This window comes from Fusarium verticillioides, chromosome 3 (assembly GCF_000149555.1).
Source record: "Fusarium verticillioides 7600 chromosome 3, whole genome shotgun sequence".
NCBI lineage: Eukaryota > Fungi > Ascomycota > Sordariomycetes > Hypocreales > Nectriaceae > Fusarium > Fusarium verticillioides.
In genome coordinates this window covers 337,396-356,385 of record NC_031677.1, presented here as the reverse complement: position 1 = coordinate 356,385, position 18,990 = coordinate 337,396, and the positions used below count along the sequence as shown (strand labels likewise).

Sequence of the window (18,990 nt, the reverse complement as noted above, 5' to 3'; positions counted from 1 at the left end):
TTGCATCAAAACAAAAAGAAAAATTATTGCATTGGAAAATGAGTATACGATTGTTAGGTACTTGGGTTAGTTGACGAGGATTACCTTACATCCTGGTCCTTTTAGCATTATGATACCGGGTCTGAGAACGAGATGATAAATCACTCAGCATCCACGGTTTTACTTTCAATTCAATATACAAACAAGGATTATATTCCATATGAAAGTTTGATTGAGGTGTGATTGCATTCTCCGTTGATGTTCTTCCTTTTCATATTTTGCTGATCTGTAGGATCAGTTTTCTCATCTGACTTCCTCCTCTCCATTACCTATCACCATGCTGATTATGTTAACAAAGTACACAGCCGCGTTCTTCAAAGAGGGCTCCACTTCCCGTGCCATTCAGCGTCTTATATAGTCCTGCCTTCTTGCAATTATCTCCCACTCGTGTTCTTCTAATGCGTACCAATCAGTTGACTATCGCCCCTGCCAACACGACATGACAGCATTAAACATCACCATAAAACCGCGTCATGGTATGAAAATATCAAGACATATATTTTAAAAACGTTTAGGCAGAACTGGATGCTGAGTTGTCCGCTTCGTTGTTCTGCGCATAACTGGTCATCTCCAAGACCTCTGGCTTGTCTATGTTGGCGTTTTGCTTGACCTCTCTCCTTGGCCCAACTATAAAGGTCAGCACTTTAGCATGGCATCTCTCGTTGCTGGACTTGCATATAGTAAGGCAGATAAACTTGATCATTACCGGGAACCAGATTGCCACGGCGACGAGCTGTCCAAAGCCCCATGTCGATAGACCACTATCAGCCGAGTGCATGTCAAGAAGTTCAACCATCTCACGCAGGCCAATGAAGATCATGATAACGGTCAGGAGTTCAAGAGCAGCCCAAAACACTCCCAGTGAAATTTTGGCGCCTCTGGTCTCTGCGAAAGAGAAGATCGTTCGAGAGTCTCCTCCAATCTGCGTATACTTGATCTTATCTCCCGTCATTCGTGTCTTGGCGAAATGAACAGCCCAGTCAATGATAAGACACAATGCAATGACGTGAATGGCAAACCGACACGCAAGGGTAACGTTGAAGAAGTCATAGCTGTTCTTTTCCTTGATTCCCTGACAGAAGCTCATCGGCCCGGGGTTACCTCCGCAAGCATCCACGGTCGAAACCTGCTTCAAGTGCTGTTCAAATGCATCGGCGTGGAAGTGTTGAAACTCGGTGATGACGGCCATGAGGATCCAAGATAAGACAACGAAGAAAAGAGTATAGAATCGGCGCTCTCCAGCTCGGTGCATCACGAGCTGTGCCAGTAGAACGGGGTAATTGCCTGCTGTGATGAGTCCTTGCAGGATGCGATGATTGAACATCCACGAGAAGAGCGTAAGCATGTTGGCTAAACCGGCTCTATTTCCGCCGTCGAAAGTGATGATGGCCGTGATGGAAATGGTAACAGCGAACAGAGCTTGGGACTCTTGAAAGTCGAGCATAGCGGAGGAAGCAGCTTTTGCGAAGCGTGTTTCGGACAGTGTTGTCTGCCACCTTTGGCAGGTCTCTCGAAACGCAGAGCCCTTTTGGAATGAGCTACCCAAGCGGCCAAAGATTCGGACCCAGGATGTTGTGAGCTTGAAGCAGAGGCTGAGGAACAGCACGAGCACAAGCTGGATCACATATGCTGTGACGATCTACAAGGGTTTGTTAGAACCTCGATTGACGGGGCACACATAGGACACTTACACCTTGTCCGGCGATATCCAAATCGATACCGGCACTTGCAGCTTGACAGTAAGGCTTTGCCATGACTCTTCCAAACTTGGCGATATTATCCGACGAGACAGAACCGCACTTGAACCCTTGTAGACTGCTCGTACAGCTGCCGTACGTAGAGTCAGAACAAGAAGCCCAAGCGCAGTCTCTCACTTTCCGGAAGACGTTCAAAGAATTGAACTTCTCAACAGTTCCAAAGTGAAACTGCTCATCCATCTTCTTCTCACTCTCGCGGTCAATCGTATCATTCCCAGGACCAACCAGCATTCCTAATGTCGCAAGCACCATACAGTTCCAAAGGTTCTCAGGAGAATTGTACATGAGCGTTGCGTTAGAACATGTCGTCGTACAGTTGAGTGAACTACCATCTCCATTATCGCAGCCATAGGAAATAAGCCTGGCGCCTACTGTCGGATTCTCAACGATCGACCTGACGCGAAAGAAGTGCGCCGTCTCCCAGGCTTGCCACTGTTCGGATATCTCAATACCGTGATATGTTCTGTTGAAGTCATATTTATCAATGATCTGGAACTTTCGTTCAACCATTTTAACAAGAGATGAAGAGAAGAGAGGAGAGGAGAGGATGAAAAAGTCGATGTAATCAATCTCATTTGAGGCTGATATAGGACCCCTGAAGCCTACAGATTTAGCCCTATGAGATGCGCTAGCAATGTTCCACAGTAAGCACTGCCTCTATTCCTGATTTGGTGGGATACGGGCTGATAAATCATCCTGCGATAACATTTGGGGGCCGTTGTAGAATTAGTTTGCCACCAACGATACCCGAGCCTCGGGGGGCAAGAAATACCGAACCTTGATATAGGCTGTCGAAATAAACTCAGTAAAGAGTCCCCTAAATTTAGAGTAAATTTACCTAAATATTCTTATCACTTAAGGTTAAGGTCTTGAGTTTTCTTTCCTCCCCTTGCCGAGTCACAAGACGGTTTTATCCCCCAATCAGTGTTGGCCTTTGAAACAAACTCAACTGGCCACTGTATATACGATCCGTAGCTTGCTGGGACCTGTCGCTTGACTCGCAGTATCCAGGCTGTAATGATGGTCCTGCGGAATGGGAAGGATGGCGATACTGGTGCTAGAGCGATTGAGGCAAGCACATACTCAATGGCGAAGAAATGGGCCATGACGATCTGGGCGACGCAATTTTCAGCATCGGAAATTGTAAGGAAGTCAGAATCACTGGCCGCTCCGAATAATTGATAGGCGCGACAAACGGCACCAAAGGCTGTTGAGAAGTCAGCGAATCACCCAGAGCGAGATGGGTGGCATCTTACCACAGACGCATGTAGTCCGTGACATCTCGAGGATACTCTGAAGAGCTGTGACGAGGCTGACTTCAAGCGTGCTTTTACTCAGAGGCGCAATAGCCTTCAAGGATGCAACACCAGCGTCAATGACTCCATCATCGGATAGGCCGATGTCGAATCCGTTGTTGATATCTTCAACACGCTGTACGTGCCCTTCTGTTGTGAACATGCGAAACACTGAGCCTTCAAATTGGAAGACTGAGCATTTAGAAACAATAGTACAGCCACGAAGCATGGACAAGAACTCTTGCATCCCATCAGGCATATACGAGGACTGCCAAGTTAAAGCCATGAGAGTGGCATATCGAGCATCACCCTCTTCCTTGGTCTGACATGGGGTACTTAGAGCAGAATTGAGCGACTTGATAGCTTTGACGCGATGCGATATGGCGTCTGAGTTGTAGTCATTGCCGTTACAGAGGCCCAGGTGCGAAGCCCCGACGGCCAGCATCGCGTGAGCCAGGAAGTCAAACTGGGTTCGTTAGTAGATGCCTTCAAGAGTCTACAATATGTTTGAGCTTACGCCATGAGAATACTTCGCAACTTCTTTCCATACTTCTTCGCCCTGGATCGGAAGCCCAGGGTACGCATGAAGAAGAAAGTGGTGAAAGAAGCGTAGGTCGATCATGGAAAGTTGCGCTTGTGATATTGGCTGGGCAGGTTGAGATGAGGGTAGCGCCATCAACCCATTACCTGAAGTTTGAGGATACTCGCATTGAAGGCCAAGCCGATCGCAGTTATCACAAGACGGTGTTGTTTCCTGACATTTAACGCGTCGACGCTTACAATGGAAGCATCCCCGCCTTGATTTGGTGTGACCCTTGCGAGGAATTGGTCTGCGACGAGGACGCCCAATTGGTTGCGACGAAGGAGAGGAAGATGAGGTAGATGTCGATATGTCAGCAGAGTTTGCAGAAGACGATTGCTCGATTAAGGGAACCTCTGAAGCTTGAATGCGGGTAATAGCCGGCGAGAAGTCGATTCGGGACTCTGAGGATGACAGAGCATTATCCATCGTGGAAAATCTGTAAGCGACGTGAGCGAGTATGTATCAGCACATAATAGAGCGATGAATGAGAGTTTCAGATGTTACTGAGGCTGAGGTTGGGTTACATGGCAAGGGGCAAAACAGGTGTAAGCACGGATTAATTTAGGCCGATTAGTCCTAATGATGGTTAACATAGCATTCCTAACGAGGTCAATGCTAGCTTAACTACAATAAGGTAAGCAAGTTGTTAGTAAGTTATTAAAGTTTTAAATACATACTCAAGTATTTAGGTAAATGGACTTGACCTTGGCTTAACATTCTCGGGTTCCAGGCCGTTACTCCTGTTTGTGTTCCAACACAGGATACAATATATTTGCCAGTGGTAGAATTAATCTACAACACGGAATATTATTAAGATCCTTAAAGGAGAATATTATTTCGCCTTTCTTTATGCCTTTCAACTTGACATTAAAGATAATGCATCCATTGCTTCTGCATTCAAACGTGTAAAGGCCAAGTATAGGAAACTAGCTTATCTTGCCCGCAACGCAATGAGACTAATTTTCAAGGGATAATTATCAATGGTAACCAAGAGATGAATAAGGCCGCACCAATTTGACCAACAACTAATCGCTGGAAAGTTGAAGACGAAGTATACTGATAATTCTAGGGCCTGGTCGACATCCCTGCAATTGAGAACCTACAGGTGCTTGATTGAGTGTTTAACCATTTTCTAATAAATTGTCAGATGTTTTATCTATAAGGTGCTCTCACGAACAAAGTCAGAAGACTTTTCCTCTTCAATACATTACGAAGGTGCTCCAGTTATACTTAGATCCGTAGGCGAGCTCTGCAGGGTAGACTTTTATGTACCATTAGAAGTCCAGGATACAAATATTGAACAAAATATCATGTATTCCTCAAATACCCAATTGAACCAATAAATTTGACGACTACACAAGCCCTCGCTTAAAGAAATATATTGTAACTTAGTGCTCGTTTGAATCAATACTGGTCCCCGGGGGCTGCATCCACTACCGATCCTGAAAGTTTTGCGAACAATACATTAAAAGTTAATTATACGAGATCATAAAACCAGTGCCAAAGCCAAACGGAACGTAACGCTCTTCTCGTTCTCGCTTCTGATCTCGCTTACATCCCCTGCCATACGGAGGGAACCAATGTTAGTCAGCGCCCCTGTCAAAAGTGGCGGTAAGTCAACGTCCGTGTCAACTCATTCACTCAAATTTTACAACTGAGCATCTCTAACGCTCAGCCCATTCAACCTTCTCAGGATGGGCGATATACCATACGATGTAGGCATGTTCCATCTCGACCGTTGTCCAAAGCTAACCCAGTTTGCAGTACCGTTGGAAAGGTTTGATAGCTAGCACTCATCGCCCAGTAATTACTGGTTGCTAACCGATATCAGTAATTCTCCTGGGTGACTCAACGGTTGGAAAGTCAAATATCGCAAGTCAATTCACACAAAATGAATTCCAGCCCGAATCCCAACCAACAATTGGCGTGAAGCCTACCACCAAGATCGTGCATTGCAATTCCAAGGCTGTCAAAGTTAATATCTGGGACACAGCTGGTCTAGAAAAATACCGGGCGCCAGTACGATATTACGATGATGCCGTGGCTGTAATGGTGGTCTACGATATAACCAGGCGTCAGAGCTTTGAGAATGCGGCACGATGGTTGGAAGAGGTTCGGAAGCACGGTGAGCCTGGGATCGTTATCATGCTCGTGGGGAATAAAACGGACCTGGAGCGCAGAAGGTCTGTGACAACGGAGGAGGGGAGGAAATTTGCGAGTAAGTTGATGTGTCCTTGCTGATATGTTCAAGGGTACTGATGGGGTCTAGAACTCAACAAACTTCGATTTATCGAAATATCCGCTTGCGAAAACAGTCAAGTTGAACGTGCTTTCGAGACCATTCTAAACGGTATGGCTGGCCCCTTCTGATACGTCTCATGGAGACACTTGCTAATCAAGTTGTATGTACTAGGCGTCTATAAGACGCATTCTCAAGAGAAGTGATGATCTAAATGAGATGTAGGGATGACTCTGGGTTTCTCATCTTTCTGTATTATTTTGGCGTGGTAATGTCGATCAATCTGTGACGAGATGGAGAGCCTTTGAGCCATTCTAAACTCTAACATTTGAAATACAGTTGCAGACATCGCGACATTTTGTCTATCTATCCCAAAATAGACAGTATCCTTCCAGATATATGCTTGTGACACGAGACACTCTTACTCAGTGACAAATGACTCCTCACTCCATCCAAAAGCCCGGTTCAGGCGTCTCGCCAAAATCAGGGTCAAATAGCCCTCGATTTGCGACTGGTGAGGCCGGTGAATGCTAACAGGCCGCTTGATATCCATATCCTCAGAAGGTCTGAACGTGTACACAGATCCAAATCCGGGCAGCACCGAAAATCCGAGTTCGGACATGGCCGCCTCGAATGATGACCAGCTGACGGATCCTCGTGACTGAGTCTTGTCGAAGAGGGTCGCGAAAACCTCGGCTGTCGATGAGCTGACCTTTAGTGGCTGTGTTGGCTTTCCAGGTTCCTTTTCCTCAGCAGAGTCTGTGATTGGGGTAATCGCGTAGACGGAGGAATGTTCTGGGCGTGTCTTTTCCTTCTGTCTTCGAGTCTCGATTCTTTCCTTTGTGTCCACGGGAGCGGTGTCGATGGGAACGAAATCCGTCTTGCTATCCGTATTCGCCTTATTCTTGGCCTGCTGGTACTGTTCTTCAACGTTTCGGAATGCCTTCTCTAGTTCATCTTGGTAAAGAGATGTCATCCATCTTTGTGCCCGTCTTCTCCTCTATAAACTCATCCAGTGCTTCCAGTGCTTTAGCAGACATGCCAGGTTCTAGGAGATTGTCGATGGGTGCAGCATAGTCGCGCAGGTCAACTTCCTTCTTGATCTGGTTGAGCTCAGTATCAACCTCTTGCAGGCCAGCGACCAGCAGATTTCCTTTCTTTCGTGACGCCGATGGAAGTGAGTACACTCTAGAAAAATCCTGGAAGAATGCTACGATGGCAGCAACGTCGTGCAGAGTCCGGGACTCCCTCTCGTCAAGCTTCTCTCGCTCCAGAGGATGCGCCTTGGACTGCATGGTGGATTGTCTCAAAGACGGCGGGTCCGATGTACTTGTCGGTATGAACAGGCAGCGAGCGACCTTTTTCGTCAGGCACAAGCTCAGGACGGCTGAAGAACTGGACGTTGACACCGGGGCATAGGACTGTAGGCTCGGTTCTGAGAAGTGACAAATACTCCTCGAGGGAGGACTTTCGGTCAGAAGCGATGGCGGCCATTTCCTGGGGCGTAAGTTTAACGGTTGTCTGTTTGGAGGCAGACTCGGAAAGAGGTGCATTCTTAGACTGCTTCTTCGCTCCGCTTCGCGCTCTGGTCTGTGATCCTTGATCGAGGATATCTTCGATCATCACATTGAGCAGTTGAAGAATAGTGATTTGTCGTTGAAGAACCAGCTCTCCAAGAGATCGCGGGATGAGAACGCCATGGTCAACAGCGATGCGTAGACCTTTCATAACCTCCTCAAGATGCCTGGGCTGGACCGTGAAAGACTCTCCGTACTTTTCGTCGTAGAAGTAGGTATAGGAATGCTTGAACGGGTCGACGTGACGAAGGTTCTTCTCCCGAACCATCTTCTCGATGAGATGGCGGTCACCAAGCGTGCCACTAACGCCTTCAGCATACTGTTCAAAAAGGGTCTTGGTGGCGCGATGCTTGAGAATGTCGAGGAGGAAGTCTGAGTTAGGAGCTGTGATGTCCACGAGGTTCCACTCGGGAATGAATTTGTAGACGTTGCCTAGCGATACGTCCGACGAGTGCTTGAGGACAACTCCATCTGCCGAGCCGGCTTTCATGCATTTCGCGCGTTGAGCTTTGTTGAATGAGCGCCAGGCAGTTTCGACTCTGGGGCCATGAGCTTTCCATTTGCGTTGTAAGTCGCCGTGCAGCTCGCGAACCATTTCTGAGGAGTTGGCTTCCATTTTGGATGGTCCTGGCGATCTCGATGTGTTGCAGGGTGCAGATACGGATGCAAATGCCGATGGAGCAGAGTTTAGAATCAAACATTGGAGGCGTAGGAAAGCTCGCGCCACGTTGTGGCTTTGCGGGTCGCTGTGGCTGACGAGGCATCAAACGAGGATGGGAGTGTAACTCTCGGCGACAATAAAGGTGACAGAAAAAGTACTGGGTAGTAGGACCTTACTTGTAAAGAGGGATAGAATCTTCGGAAGTATTGGTCAATATTATCTCGAAGGTCTGCGGATGTTGGGGTGAATGGCCCAGTCAAGCCAAGTTCGGTTGGCAAAAGATAACGTTTGAGCCTTGATATGCATCACAACGTCCATGTTATGATGGTGAGGCGCCATATAAACGATTGCGGGCTTGTCTGCCTCGCGTAACTCGGTTTATGCCAAGTGCTGCACTTTAGGGTGGCCCGGCGGCTATTGTGACGATACCACCAATTGAGTCTCTGTTGCGACATTGTGGCTTGTAATGCCGGAACAAGACGTACTGTACATTTTTCGATAGAGTCGCCCAGGCAGTCTAGTCTGATTACAGCCCCACAAGGCTTTGCCCCCGCACTTCTGCATCTACCCCAACCCCAGGATCATAAGATTGAATCCGTTTGTTACCCTTTCATCGATACTATTGATACCCGTCGGCAGGAAAAGGCAACCGTCGGGGTCTTCGAAATGTCCAATCCGAGCGGTCCAAAGGCATATACAATTGGGTGGATTTGTGCCCTGTCGACAGAGTTCACCGCAGCGGGGGAACAGTTCGACCAAGAATATAAACGGGATGAGTCGCCTAAGCGCATAGACAGAAATGATCACAATGCGTACAGATTCGGCAAAATCGAGGGTCACTTGGTCGTTATAGCCGTCTTGCCCAACGGTCAGTACGGGACTTCATCTGCAGCCGTTGTCGCCAAAGATATGATGCGCAGCTTTCCAAACATACGATTTGGTCTTATGGTCGGGATCGGCGGAGGTGTCCCTACTGAAAAGCGTGACATTCGCTTGGGGGATGTTGTAGTCAGCTCACCTGAGGCCGGTCAAAGTGGTGTCTTCCAATACGACTTCGGCAGAGCTACAAAAGAAGGGTATCAATACAGGGGATCGCTCAACAAACCACCTCAGGTATTACTTGCAGCAGTAGCTAAGCTCAAGTCCCAATTCGAGGCAGAGAGCAATCAGATCGCTGCGAGGGTCGACACCATCGTGGAAAATAAACCGAGATTGAAGGCCAAGTATGGACGTCCAGACGATCCAGATCTTCTTTTTGCCCCTTCTATCGGGCATAGAAATGACCCGTGTCATGAGTTTTGTGTGACAGCCCCAACTAATCTCATTGATCGCACACCACGGTCAGAACTTCTAGAAGAGGATGTCTCAGTCCACTATGGTATCATTGCTTCAGGCAATACTCTCATGCAAGACGTCACCAAGCGAGATGAGCTTGCCAAGGCAAATATCTTGTGTGTTGAAATGGAAGCCGCTGGGCTTATGGATGGGTTTCCATGTCTTGTTATTCGCGGAATATGCGACTATTGTGACTCTCATAAGAATGATAAATGGCAGGGCTATGCAGTTATGACTGCTGCTGTATACGCTAAGCAGGTTCTCGGTGAAATACGCCCAGAGGACATTAGAATGGAGGAGACTGTCATCTCAAAGATGAATGAAGGTGAGTAGTCTCAAATATCTATGAACATACAGTATCTAAAGTGGGATGTCTAATTCAGTCATTTCCTTCGTGGAGGATCAAAACCGATCCAGCGCAGGACTAAGAGTCCTGGATTGGCTCTCCCATCAAGAGGATTCTGGCCCCTATTGTTCTCATGAAAGGAGAGAGATTGAAATTTCAATATTGCTAGTCAAGTTGAAGAAGATAATTTGAGACGCCTCAGAGAGCAACGCTGATATCACGGTAACCTGGCATTTCGTATACTAGCCTGTTGTTGCACAAGCTGGAATATGGCGGCCGCTGCAATACGGCGTGGCCTCGCGTTACCAGAAGAAGCCATATGTTTTCATAAAGATGGCGTGGTGTAAGAAATATTGCTGCTCCCTGTATACTGGGGTCTGGTCAAAGGGTCAAAGGGAAACATTGAAATCCGGCTTGCCCATTATACTACCGGATACTTCTTCCGGGATAAAGGCATCTCCTCGACCAATAATTGCTCGTCCGACATTCGCTGACATATCCTCGAGCGCTGATGCCTCCCTTACAAGCCACTGCGTCACCTGTTCACCTATTGGTTTACCCATACACCACCTAGGAGGTTAGCACCGATCCACGACTTCGAGCCAGACTCGATGACATGTCCTTCAGATCTACACTAATCCATGAGAATCATTGCCCCGAAGAGCGCGAGCACAGTCTTCGATACGGGAACTTAAAAAGAAACCATTATATGCATGGCGCGTCACCAACTGGGGTAGCCGTGTGCGACGACTCTCACCCTTATGCCAAGGCTACAAGATATCTCTCGATTTCCCCCAAGCGTGAGGTATGCTCAAACAGGCGGTCACGGTGAATCTTACTGCTGGAATATGTATAGGAATTTCAAGCGCGCTAGTTAACAGATAATTTCACCTAGCTGCACTCTTCAGATTCTGTGATTTGACAGATTCATTGATCAAGAGTTTCGACATCAAGTCAAGAGACAATTGTGGCCGGACTACGCTGACAAGTTGGGTGTCTCAAAAGCCTTGTACTGTTGAAGAAGAGACGCCAAACCGACTAATTGACATATCATATTATTAGTGATCTTCGGCGAGTAGCTGAAACTTGCATGCTCTTACTCATACCTTGGCAACCCAGACCATTAGATCAGAGATCTTAATATTTAGTGTATTCATTTCTTGGCTCAGTGATACGAAACTAGTATAAAAGGCTCATTATTAGAATTATTTACAAATAGTTTTGACAAAACTATCTATATAAATATAATCCTATAAGCTAGATATTACTCTAGCATTACTCACTGCTAACCACTTCCTTAGGGCTCTTGTCTGAGAAAGACCCCTTTGCATTTCCCTCCTCAATGCCAGCAATGCTATCTCTGTACTGCTCAACTGTTAGCTTTCTGAAATATGGACTACTCGACATGGAGAACCAAATCACCATATCACTCACCTCGTCTTCAAAGATAGCATTGATTTCTTCAAGCGGTAAACCAAGTGTGTCAGGGAGATAGTACAGGATGATAGCGGCACAAAAGCATCCTGGGATGATAAAGCATAGATAGAACTTCCAGCCAATCGAGCTGCAGCAGTCAGCTTCAGTATTTTTGCTTACGGGTGTGATAGGTACTTACGCGAAAGCAGTGGGTGCAGCAGATAGCCAAATGACGTTCATCAGTGCTAGTGTTCCACAGCCCAGCGAGACACCCTTTGCTCGTATATGAGTAGGGAACAGTTCACCCAAGTAAACAAACTGGGCACTGTCCAACGAAAACTCATAGATAAAGACAAACAAAAAGAGCATCGCGACACAAGCTCGGAGGGCTGTCTTGTTGTCTGAGCCCGCAAAGTTGGCCACCAATGCAGCCTCGACTATTAGACATGCTTGACAGGCAAGGAGGCCATAGCCGATGAACTTAGGCCTTGGGATCTTGTCGACGACAAAAAGTGCCAGGCAGCCACCGCCCCAGCCTAAGGTGAGCCAAGCAGCTGCATAGATGAGCTGTGTCTCGACTCCGAAACCAAGTGCGCCGTAGATCTAAGCAAGATTAGTATTCATAATCGTTGTTGAGTTCTTTGGGGGTGTAGTTTCTGACCATAGGACCGTAATCTGTTATTAGTAGGCGGTCAGTAAGTAATTTCGCGAAGTATTTTGGGATACTGACTGTTGATGACTAGAATTCCAGATGTTTGGATACTGGCAAAGGTGCCCATGCCGATAAGGGTTCGCTTTCTGTAGTTTCTATTTGTGAACATGGCCCAGTATGAGCTTGGGAGAGTCTTGTCGATTTCAACCTGTGTGCGGATCTGCAAGAATTCGACATCCACTTCTTCTGGAGTATGAAGCTTTAGTAGATTCTCCCTTGCTTGATCATGGCGGCCTTGTATCATCAGCCAACGGGGAGATTCAGGCAGCCAGTAGAGAAGAACAAGCAATAAGAGTGCTGGAAAGCCCTGGAACACTATAAAAAGCTTAGGTCAGCTCCCAGTCAAGTGAAGGGTTGTCCTCTTAGTACCTACCAAACGGAACTCTCCATGCATTTGAGCTCTCGAAGAAATAGAAGCCGTAGCCCACCCAAAGCGATGATGCGTATCCAAAGAGCAAGCTTGCTCCGACGAGACCAACGAGAATGCCACGGATCGAGGGAGGTGCTATCTCTGTCATCCATAGAGTCACTGACGAGATCATCATATAGGTCCTGGTTTCCAGGTCAGAACGTGTTCTTAGGCCAAAAGCTTTTCATAGGTAGTTAAACCTACCCAGCACCCGATACAAATCGGAAGACAATGAATTGCGCGACGTGCACAGATCCGGCCAGAATAGCCCCTGCTATGATGATGATAGCGGCCGACTGAATGAATGCAAAGTCAGCCATGTTCTCTTCGAAAGCGAAAGGATGGTACTCACCACTGCCACGGCTGCCTTTCGTCCCCATCTATCCGCAAAGAAGGGAACTGTCAAGATGAAGATGGTTGCGCCAGCAAAGAAGAGTGACTGGAAGTCAAAGTCTCTGTCAGTGTATAATTTGGGACACGGAGCCGAGGGTTTCTCACATTCATAGCTGAGATAAGACTAGTTGTGTTGGATCTAGTCGCAAGTTCGAAATACTCGACGAAAGAGGGTTGCGCTGCAAAGAATCAACAACATGAGCCAGGCAGGCTATATGTATCTGGGGTTTCTTACCAACGGTTGCTCCAATAACACCAGAGGAATACCCAAACGACATGGCTCCAAGGCTAATGCTGAACATCTAGTAGAACAAAGTCAGTCATAAAAAGGCCATGGAGACATATCTCGAAAGCATGATACTAACAACAACAAGCAGATAGGGTCTCCATTGTCGCTTCTCGGAGTGCTGCATGCCCAACACTCCTTGCACCTCGTGGTCTGTCATGGCGGTCGAAGATAATCGTATGTAAGTGTGACTAAGGTAGGTAAATGGTGTTATAAAGCTGATCCAGAGTGGTATGAGGCCAAGTCTGTGATTTGTATCGACCCTGCAGAACTGCTCTGGTCTATATAGATGACAGTCCGCTGCCCAAATATTACTGTTATCAGCTCCCTCTACTCGGTGATGCTTCGGTGTCCTTTATCTGTCCATAAGTCTCTTTTTGAAGGTTGCTAATTTCCCAAGATCAGTATCAAGAGTATAATTGCCGTTTGCGCGCATCTTCACTCTACTGATATGGCTGATCTACATTCACGAAAAGCTCGCAGTCTTGGACGATAAGATAGTGTTTTGAGCTGCTATTCGAGGAAACCATAGCAAGGTTACTTAGTCTCGGAAGCAATGGTGGGACACGGCCCGGACAATGAGAGCCAGCTCCATCTCCGCATACCACTTCGTAGTGCCTCGGAGAGGTCTGACTGATGTCGGTACTGAGAGATGTTACTTATCTGGTACGGTGTATCTCTGATATGATTTCCCTTTTGTTTGCCCTGTAGATAAGGCTCGGTTAAGTATAGCTCCACACTCTAGCAGCCACTAAGTCGACTTAGTGGTTCTTTGGTACCCCTACAGTTCTTACCTCGGGCCGTCCCCACTCACACCTCCGAAGTCTGGGTATCTGAGAATGATATGCTAATCGGAGAGATGAAGATAAGCTGCAGAGTTATGATAGCCTTGGGGCTATTAAGGAAGACAAGATGCCACAGGTCAATTGATAATTGTCATAATAGTCACATTCACTGTCTTCTAGATACATCGTTCCCTTTGACCTTGCCGCAATTGCAAAACACAAGATTCCCAACATGGGCTCCGTTCATCAGCTTGAGCATGGCTCCCGTAGCACAACTGGGACCTGGGTCCCCTTTGACTGGGAAGATCCAGTGTTTGGACAGCAGTCCAAGGGAGAGGTCGTCGTTATTCGAAGCGGAGGAACGTCTGGATCTCTGAGTGCAGGCCTGTGGCGCACAGGTCCAGGAATCGCGGGCTGCAATGAAGACGGCACCTGCGACGTCGTGTATTCAGCTCCCCTCGGCGATGAAACTATGCTGCTGCTGGAGGGGTCAACAGAGGTCACCATCAAATCCACCGGCAAGAAGTATAAGCTTAACGCAGGCGACATTATCTGCCATCCAAAATATGTCCAACTTTCGTGGCACACCAATGCCCCTTTTCTGAAGAAGTTTTGGGTTATGTGGGACGGACCTACACCTGGAACCGCCAAGGAAGATCTCATAATTGGCAACATTAACGACAACCCACAAGCTTGGACTTCTTACGCTTGGGACGAGCCAGGCAAGGGCAAACAGCGAGCTGGCGAGTTTCACCTCATCAGAGATACGGGCTCAACAGGAAGTCTTGAGGTCGGACTTTGGAGAACAGGCCGCGGAATGCCCGGGTGTAACCCCGATGGTTCTGCCTCCTTTGAATACAGTGCACCCCTCGGCGATGAAACCATCATGCTTCTTGAAGGGTTGGTCACCATTACCGAGCATGACACTGGCAAGACGCTCAAGTTTCAAGGCGGAGATGTAATTGCACTGCCCTCTGGTCTGAAGGTTACATGGACATCTGAGGCGCCTTTTGTAAAAACTTACTATGTTCTCACGAGCGACAAGTCTGTTAGCTAGAGCGCCGGGACCTCTAGGCGTCATTCTTATGCACATGAATGCCTGCGAGTCATATTGCAAAGGGTCGGGACATAGTTTAGAGATACTATATTTGGAAAAGATACCAGCAATATAGAATGTAATTTACATCATTTCAACCATCTGCTTATGTCCTGAAATATGCGGTGTACCGTCTTTTATATGGTCAATTCACATGAAACTATTACCGCCCGCAAGGTCCATTTCGAATATTGAGTTTCCGTTTCCCCAAGGATCTGCCGGCGCGAGATCGAAAAAGTCCATAGACGTGGGGAAATGAATAGGCTGTACTGGCTCAGGAGGGCCATGTTCGGGGCTCGGAGATCGGCTTGATGGAACCCAGTTGTCCATACTATCCCAGAACGCTGCGAGTCTGGGCTTCTCTCCCAGAGCTAGTGTGTACTCAAAGAATTGGCGATAACGGCCTCTATTCTCATACAGACGCTCAAGCTTCATGAACTACCACCTGTCAATGGTCTAGACCTAGCGGAAGCAATATGCAGAGGGAAACTCACCATTAGCCTCGAACTCTCCCAATAACGGCACAGCTTCAGCAGTAAGCCTCGACACTCCTCGTATCGTCGGACCGACGCCTCGCGTATCTCATCGTTACTGTCCGACGCAAAAAGAAGGTGTATTGAACCGGCGACCATGGCGCAATACCCTCTGAAGCAAGAAACTGTGACGCAACCAAGATTTTCCGTCTCTTGCAACATGGTGATTGCAGTGGCGTGGCTTCTAGCTGACGTCCAGGCTTTACTCAGGAATCCTGGAGGTGTTCTGCTGGCTGACTCTGCTAATCGGTGCTGGAGGAGGAAAGGATGATGCAGCAGACACCCCGCAAGATGGAACAAAGCGCGGCCATATATCAGAGGCCCAGCGGCTCGTGGGTCTACCACGCCACCTGAAGTCAGTGTTTGCTCCCATACAGCATTCAATGGATCTAGTAATCCGTAGTTGAGTTCCAGCCGCCACAGGGTTGACTCGAGCGCTGAGTACTGTGAAGCAGCAGACCAGGGAACATCATCGTGAAGTCGCGAATCCTCTCGCAGTACGTAATTCACTACACGTATCAGCGTCGCTGCCATCAAGATGATCACAGAGAAATGGCTGTGCTCAGGAAGCTCAGTAACCGCTGGCGCGTCTCCCGTGAGTTGTTCAAGTACTGGTCCCCGATTCTCACTGCCGTCTCGGAAAGCCTGTTCGCTGGACGGAAGACGTAATAGGCAATCCTTGTCTTGAAGCGCAGGTGGTCTTTCTCGCCCGCAGGACATCAGCCTGTCAAGCAGGTAGATAGACCAGAATGTGCGTCGGTATTCTTCCTGAACTTCAGGGCGAAGACGGTGATCGGGCTCGGTGTTGAATCGGTAGCACTGCGCTATGCGGACAGCCAATCCAAGCTTAATCCATGCAGCGCGACATCGGCCATCTCGGAGAGATCAGTTCTACTGATAATACGGCTACTAAAGGAGGATCGCATACCGGAGTAGTCAATGACACAAAGAAGGTGAATCGTTTGGGCAATCGTGAGACTCTCTGCGGCGTCAATGTTGGCTGTCGAGCGCTTCATGGCAAGCTCCCACGCCTGGTCTGCACAGAGTAGCAACGGTCTACTGGAGTGAGAAAATCGACTCGCTGTGGCCAACAAGGCGAGGCTAAGGTAGTCGGGGAGCGTCTGGGCTACCAAGCGACGGCGAAAGCTTTCCTCATGAAAGAGGGAGTATGGTTGATTGTGGCAGAACTGAAAGTACAAGTCTGCCGCAGCAGAAAGCGTCATGTCGGGCGTGACAGACAGCCACTTGGCATCTCCAGCAGTATTCTCTTTGTGGCCCAGGCGGGGGTTTTTTCCGTCTGCCATGCCACGTTCATTGGTGAGAAGACTGATGAGACTACTCAATTGCTTGGTTAGCTGGTGGAAAAGTTATGTGTACACGATCTCAAAAGCCTTGCCTTTGCACACTCGTTTCAAGCGAAGTTATTCGGGACTCGAGAGAAAGTGAAGATAATGCTCCTTCCTCCTTTGTTCCCGCCATCACCAATGGGCGCAGGACCCTGTTTGAGCCATTTTGATCCTCGCTTTTGGGTGCTTCTTCATAGAGGCATTCCTGCTGGAGGCGTGCGCAGTATGTGCATGTCGGACGCTCGCCAGAGCAGCGGACCTTTTTGCGCCTTGACGATAGTCAGTTTCTCCAACTAATTCTGGGAGGGAATAAGGGGAGGCACTGCATGCTTCATACCTGCAATTGGCACATGCCTGTCTTGTCCGCTTCAATCTGTACTCATATGGCTCTTGATCCATCGCTGCCGACTTCAGGTTCGCATTCGCTGGAAGGATCCTCGATTAGTTAAATCATTACAACCTATCAACAGCATTCTTCTAACCTTGGTTGCACACTCTATCCTGGTCGGGCGGTCTTGGTGCTGGAACAACGCCGTAGGGTCAGGATGAGCTTGCGCGGGGATGTTACGAACCTGGGGAAGCTCTGATCTTAGCAATGTGCATGGGAGCCCCTCTCTGCCGTTCGTTATCATATCAGCCATAGCTAGATTCACAAGGTCTTAGCTTAATCCTTATGAAAAGATTCTTGCTACAAGAAGCTTAGTGCTGTACTACAAATACCTAGGCTAAAGTTTACAGACCGTACCCACTGGTCGTTATCTGATATCTGTCGACGAAGAAGCATAGCGCTCGCTGATTGGCTGAATTAAGCCCACTCCGCGATTTAGGGGTCTTTTACCCTGTAAGAGATATCTCTGACTACTGCTCCAGTGAGGTACGGATATTCGACCATACTGGACAAGAAAGGGTTAATGGCATACGTGGATAATGAAAGGGGATGTTGAGTCTTTTGCTTCTCTTGGTGAAATATCTGTTCTTAAGAGAACCTCCTCGACCCCAAACTGCTGCAAACAAGCTCAAAAGGCCAAGCCCATGATTTTATTCAAGACCTTATCCTTTGTCAAATAAATCACCTAAGCATCGGCAAAGCTTTGAGATACACTTGGCCAATACCCCCGAAGATGTTGTCTCTTGCGCGAAGTAAAGTTTCATTATCCAGAGGCTTTTCTTAATCATCTTATAATCATCGAAGCCGCCCTCCCATCCTCTTCAAGATTCGCCAGCCACAACGTCCCGCAAAGCCACATCGTGGCTTAGATTCCGCCCATTGAACAATCCTCGGACTTTAGATGATAAGATTGAAAAGCACAACTATATCTTGCAATAATTAGAGCACCGGAATTTAATTATATAAAGATACTCTAAGTGAATAAAGTATCTATGCTAAAAGCGAATTGTCGGACTTTTTCTAATCCGAATTAGACATGCCTCTTGTCATTTACTTAACTCAATTGCAATCTGAGTTATCTCGCAGGGTAGACGATCCATCTTGAGCTGCGGCCTGCTTACTTCTCTTGGCAGACAATTTGTTCCGTCCATTGATTGATGTTTCTGCTGCGGTATCTCATTTGAGCCATTTCTCCTAGCTCGTGGCTTATATCCTAGCATAAATCCGAGTCGAGCGGGTGACATTAGGAGCGCCCTAGACCCGTCACACTCGTAGCGCGACCAATTATGGACTACAAAATTAAGAGGCTCTCACCATTCATCTTAGCCTACAGAATCCTCAAGTCTAGAACTTTGGAGAATTTTCTTGCCAAGACTAACGCATTTTATATGGTTTTTAACTCCAAGGAAGCACTACCAGCCCCAAATCCTTCAAGCTTACCAGGGACATGATGTGAGAAAATCACCTGCCTGCTTTGGCCTGCGGCATTAGCGGATCATTCTTCAGTCAAGTACATCAATCCTGCTCACTACAGTAATTAGCAAAAGATAGCCCTGTTTGCGATACTCAGTGGTATGCTTTATTTTTAAACCATAGCCTTTTAGCCTTTTCTGTCCTGTGCTTTTATCTGATTCCTATTCAGAGGCTCTGTTGGCATTACTTGTTTGTTAACATGCAACAAATAGTGACCACTAAAGTCTATGATGACTTACAGCCGTGTCCATGATTGAGACAGTATCTAAACAAAGAGCCCTGATGAGATACATCTCATTAAAAGACCATCCTCCTTTACTC

General features: G+C 47.6%; 9 protein-coding genes across 10 annotated transcripts; 4 read left to right on the top strand and 5 right to left on the bottom strand.

The window, feature by feature from the left end:
• Positions 1 to 192: 192 nt before the first annotated feature.
• Positions 193 to 2,306, bottom strand: FVEG_12692 (hypothetical protein; the record flags this gene model as incomplete). Its single annotated transcript, XM_018902035.1, has 3 exons — positions 193 to 666; positions 715 to 1,678; positions 1,731 to 2,306. The coding sequence occupies 3 exons, from the start codon at positions 2,304 to 2,306 to the stop codon at positions 551 to 553; spliced, it is 1,656 nt and encodes a 551-aa protein (XP_018760670.1). The 3' UTR covers positions 193 to 550.
• Positions 2,307 to 2,565: 259 nt separating this feature from the next.
• Positions 2,566 to 4,165, bottom strand: FVEG_17328 (hypothetical protein). Its single transcript, XM_018906584.1, has 3 exons — positions 3,609 to 4,165; positions 3,053 to 3,557; positions 2,566 to 3,003 (listed from the first exon to the last, which is right to left on the bottom strand). Exons 1-3 carry the CDS (start codon positions 4,098 to 4,100, stop codon positions 2,648 to 2,650), a joined length of 1,353 nt encoding a protein of 450 aa, XP_018760671.1. The 5' UTR covers positions 4,101 to 4,165; the 3' UTR covers positions 2,566 to 2,647.
• Positions 4,166 to 5,304: 1,139 nt separating this feature from the next.
• FVEG_12693 (rab family, other) lies at positions 5,305 to 6,367 on the top strand. 2 transcript variants are annotated; one of them, XM_018902037.1, is made up of 6 exons: positions 5,328 to 5,389; positions 5,439 to 5,451; positions 5,506 to 5,892; positions 5,944 to 6,024; positions 6,088 to 6,181; positions 6,253 to 6,312. In XM_018902037.1, exons 1-5 carry the CDS (start codon positions 5,369 to 5,371, stop codon positions 6,117 to 6,119), a joined length of 534 nt encoding a protein of 177 aa, XP_018760673.1. In that variant the 5' UTR covers positions 5,328 to 5,368; the 3' UTR covers positions 6,120 to 6,181; positions 6,253 to 6,312. The 2 variants fall into 2 exon arrangements, with proteins under 2 accessions (XP_018760672.1, XP_018760673.1); XM_018902036.1 differs by having other exon boundaries at positions 5,305 to 5,389; positions 6,088 to 6,367.
• On the bottom strand, positions 6,177 to 8,106 carry FVEG_12694 (hypothetical protein; the record flags this gene model as incomplete). The annotated part of the gene is made up of 3 exons (XM_018902038.1): positions 6,177 to 6,905; positions 6,952 to 7,202; positions 7,228 to 8,106. The coding sequence occupies 3 exons, from the start codon at positions 8,104 to 8,106 to the stop codon at positions 6,335 to 6,337; spliced, it is 1,701 nt and encodes a 566-aa protein (XP_018760674.1). The 3' UTR covers positions 6,177 to 6,334.
• Positions 8,107 to 8,729: 623 nt separating this feature from the next.
• On the top strand, positions 8,730 to 9,819 carry FVEG_17329 (hypothetical protein; the record flags this gene model as incomplete). Its single annotated transcript, XM_018906585.1, has 1 exon — positions 8,730 to 9,819. Exon 1 carries the CDS (start codon positions 8,818 to 8,820, stop codon positions 9,817 to 9,819), a length of 1,002 nt encoding a protein of 333 aa, XP_018760675.1. The 5' UTR covers positions 8,730 to 8,817.
• Positions 9,820 to 10,165: 346 nt separating this feature from the next.
• On the top strand, positions 10,166 to 10,414 carry FVEG_12695 (hypothetical protein; the record flags this gene model as incomplete). Its single annotated transcript, XM_018902039.1, has 1 exon — positions 10,166 to 10,414. The coding sequence occupies one exon, from the start codon at positions 10,166 to 10,168 to the stop codon at positions 10,412 to 10,414; it is 249 nt and encodes an 82-aa protein (XP_018760676.1).
• A 693-nt stretch (positions 10,415 to 11,107) lies between these two features.
• Positions 11,108 to 13,208, bottom strand: FVEG_12696 (hypothetical protein; the record flags this gene model as incomplete). The annotated part of the gene is made up of 11 exons (XM_018902040.1): positions 11,108 to 11,197; positions 11,267 to 11,396; positions 11,448 to 11,851; positions 11,910 to 11,923; positions 11,979 to 12,275; positions 12,334 to 12,512; positions 12,574 to 12,665; positions 12,722 to 12,808; positions 12,868 to 12,941; positions 12,998 to 13,064; positions 13,128 to 13,208. The coding sequence occupies 11 exons, from the start codon at positions 13,206 to 13,208 to the stop codon at positions 11,108 to 11,110; spliced, it is 1,515 nt and encodes a 504-aa protein (XP_018760677.1).
• Positions 13,209 to 13,999: 791 nt separating this feature from the next.
• On the top strand, positions 14,000 to 15,030 carry FVEG_12697 (hypothetical protein). Its single transcript, XM_018902041.1, has one exon. It carries the CDS (start codon positions 14,066 to 14,068, stop codon positions 14,888 to 14,890), a length of 825 nt encoding a protein of 274 aa, XP_018760678.1. The 5' UTR covers positions 14,000 to 14,065; the 3' UTR covers positions 14,891 to 15,030.
• On the bottom strand, positions 14,993 to 16,766 carry FVEG_12698 (hypothetical protein; the record flags this gene model as incomplete). The annotated part of the gene is made up of 3 exons (XM_018902042.1): positions 14,993 to 15,367; positions 15,424 to 16,337; positions 16,391 to 16,766. 3 exons carry the CDS (start codon positions 16,764 to 16,766, stop codon positions 15,080 to 15,082), a joined length of 1,578 nt encoding a protein of 525 aa, XP_018760679.1. The 3' UTR covers positions 14,993 to 15,079.
• Positions 16,767 to 18,990: the final 2,224 nt, after the last annotated feature.

Excerpts from the sequence above, each read along its gene's own strand:
- FVEG_17328 (XM_018906584.1), bottom strand. The coding sequence starts at position 4,100 with ATGGATAATGCTCTGTCATCCTCAGAGTCCCGAATCGACTTCTCGCCG. Across the intron at positions 3,558-3,608 it reads TTGCGAAGTATTCTCATGGC|TTTGACTTCCTGGCTCACGC; the intron begins GTAAGCTCAAAC and ends TAACGAACCCAG. Across the intron at positions 3,004-3,052 it reads ACGGACTACATGCGTCTGTG|CCTTTGGTGCCGTTTGTCGC; the intron begins GTAAGATGCCAC and ends ACTTCTCAACAG.
- FVEG_12693 (XM_018902036.1), top strand. The coding sequence starts at position 5,369 with ATGGGCGATATACCATACGAT. Across the intron at positions 5,893-5,943 it reads GGAGGGGAGGAAATTTGCGA|AACTCAACAAACTTCGATTT; the intron begins GTAAGTTGATGT and ends GATGGGGTCTAG. Across the intron at positions 6,025-6,087 it reads TTTCGAGACCATTCTAAACG|GCGTCTATAAGACGCATTCT; the intron begins GTATGGCTGGCC and ends TGTATGTACTAG.
- FVEG_12697 (XM_018902041.1), top strand. The coding sequence starts at position 14,066 with ATGGGCTCCGTTCATCAGCTTGAGCATGGCTCCCGTAGCACAACTGGG.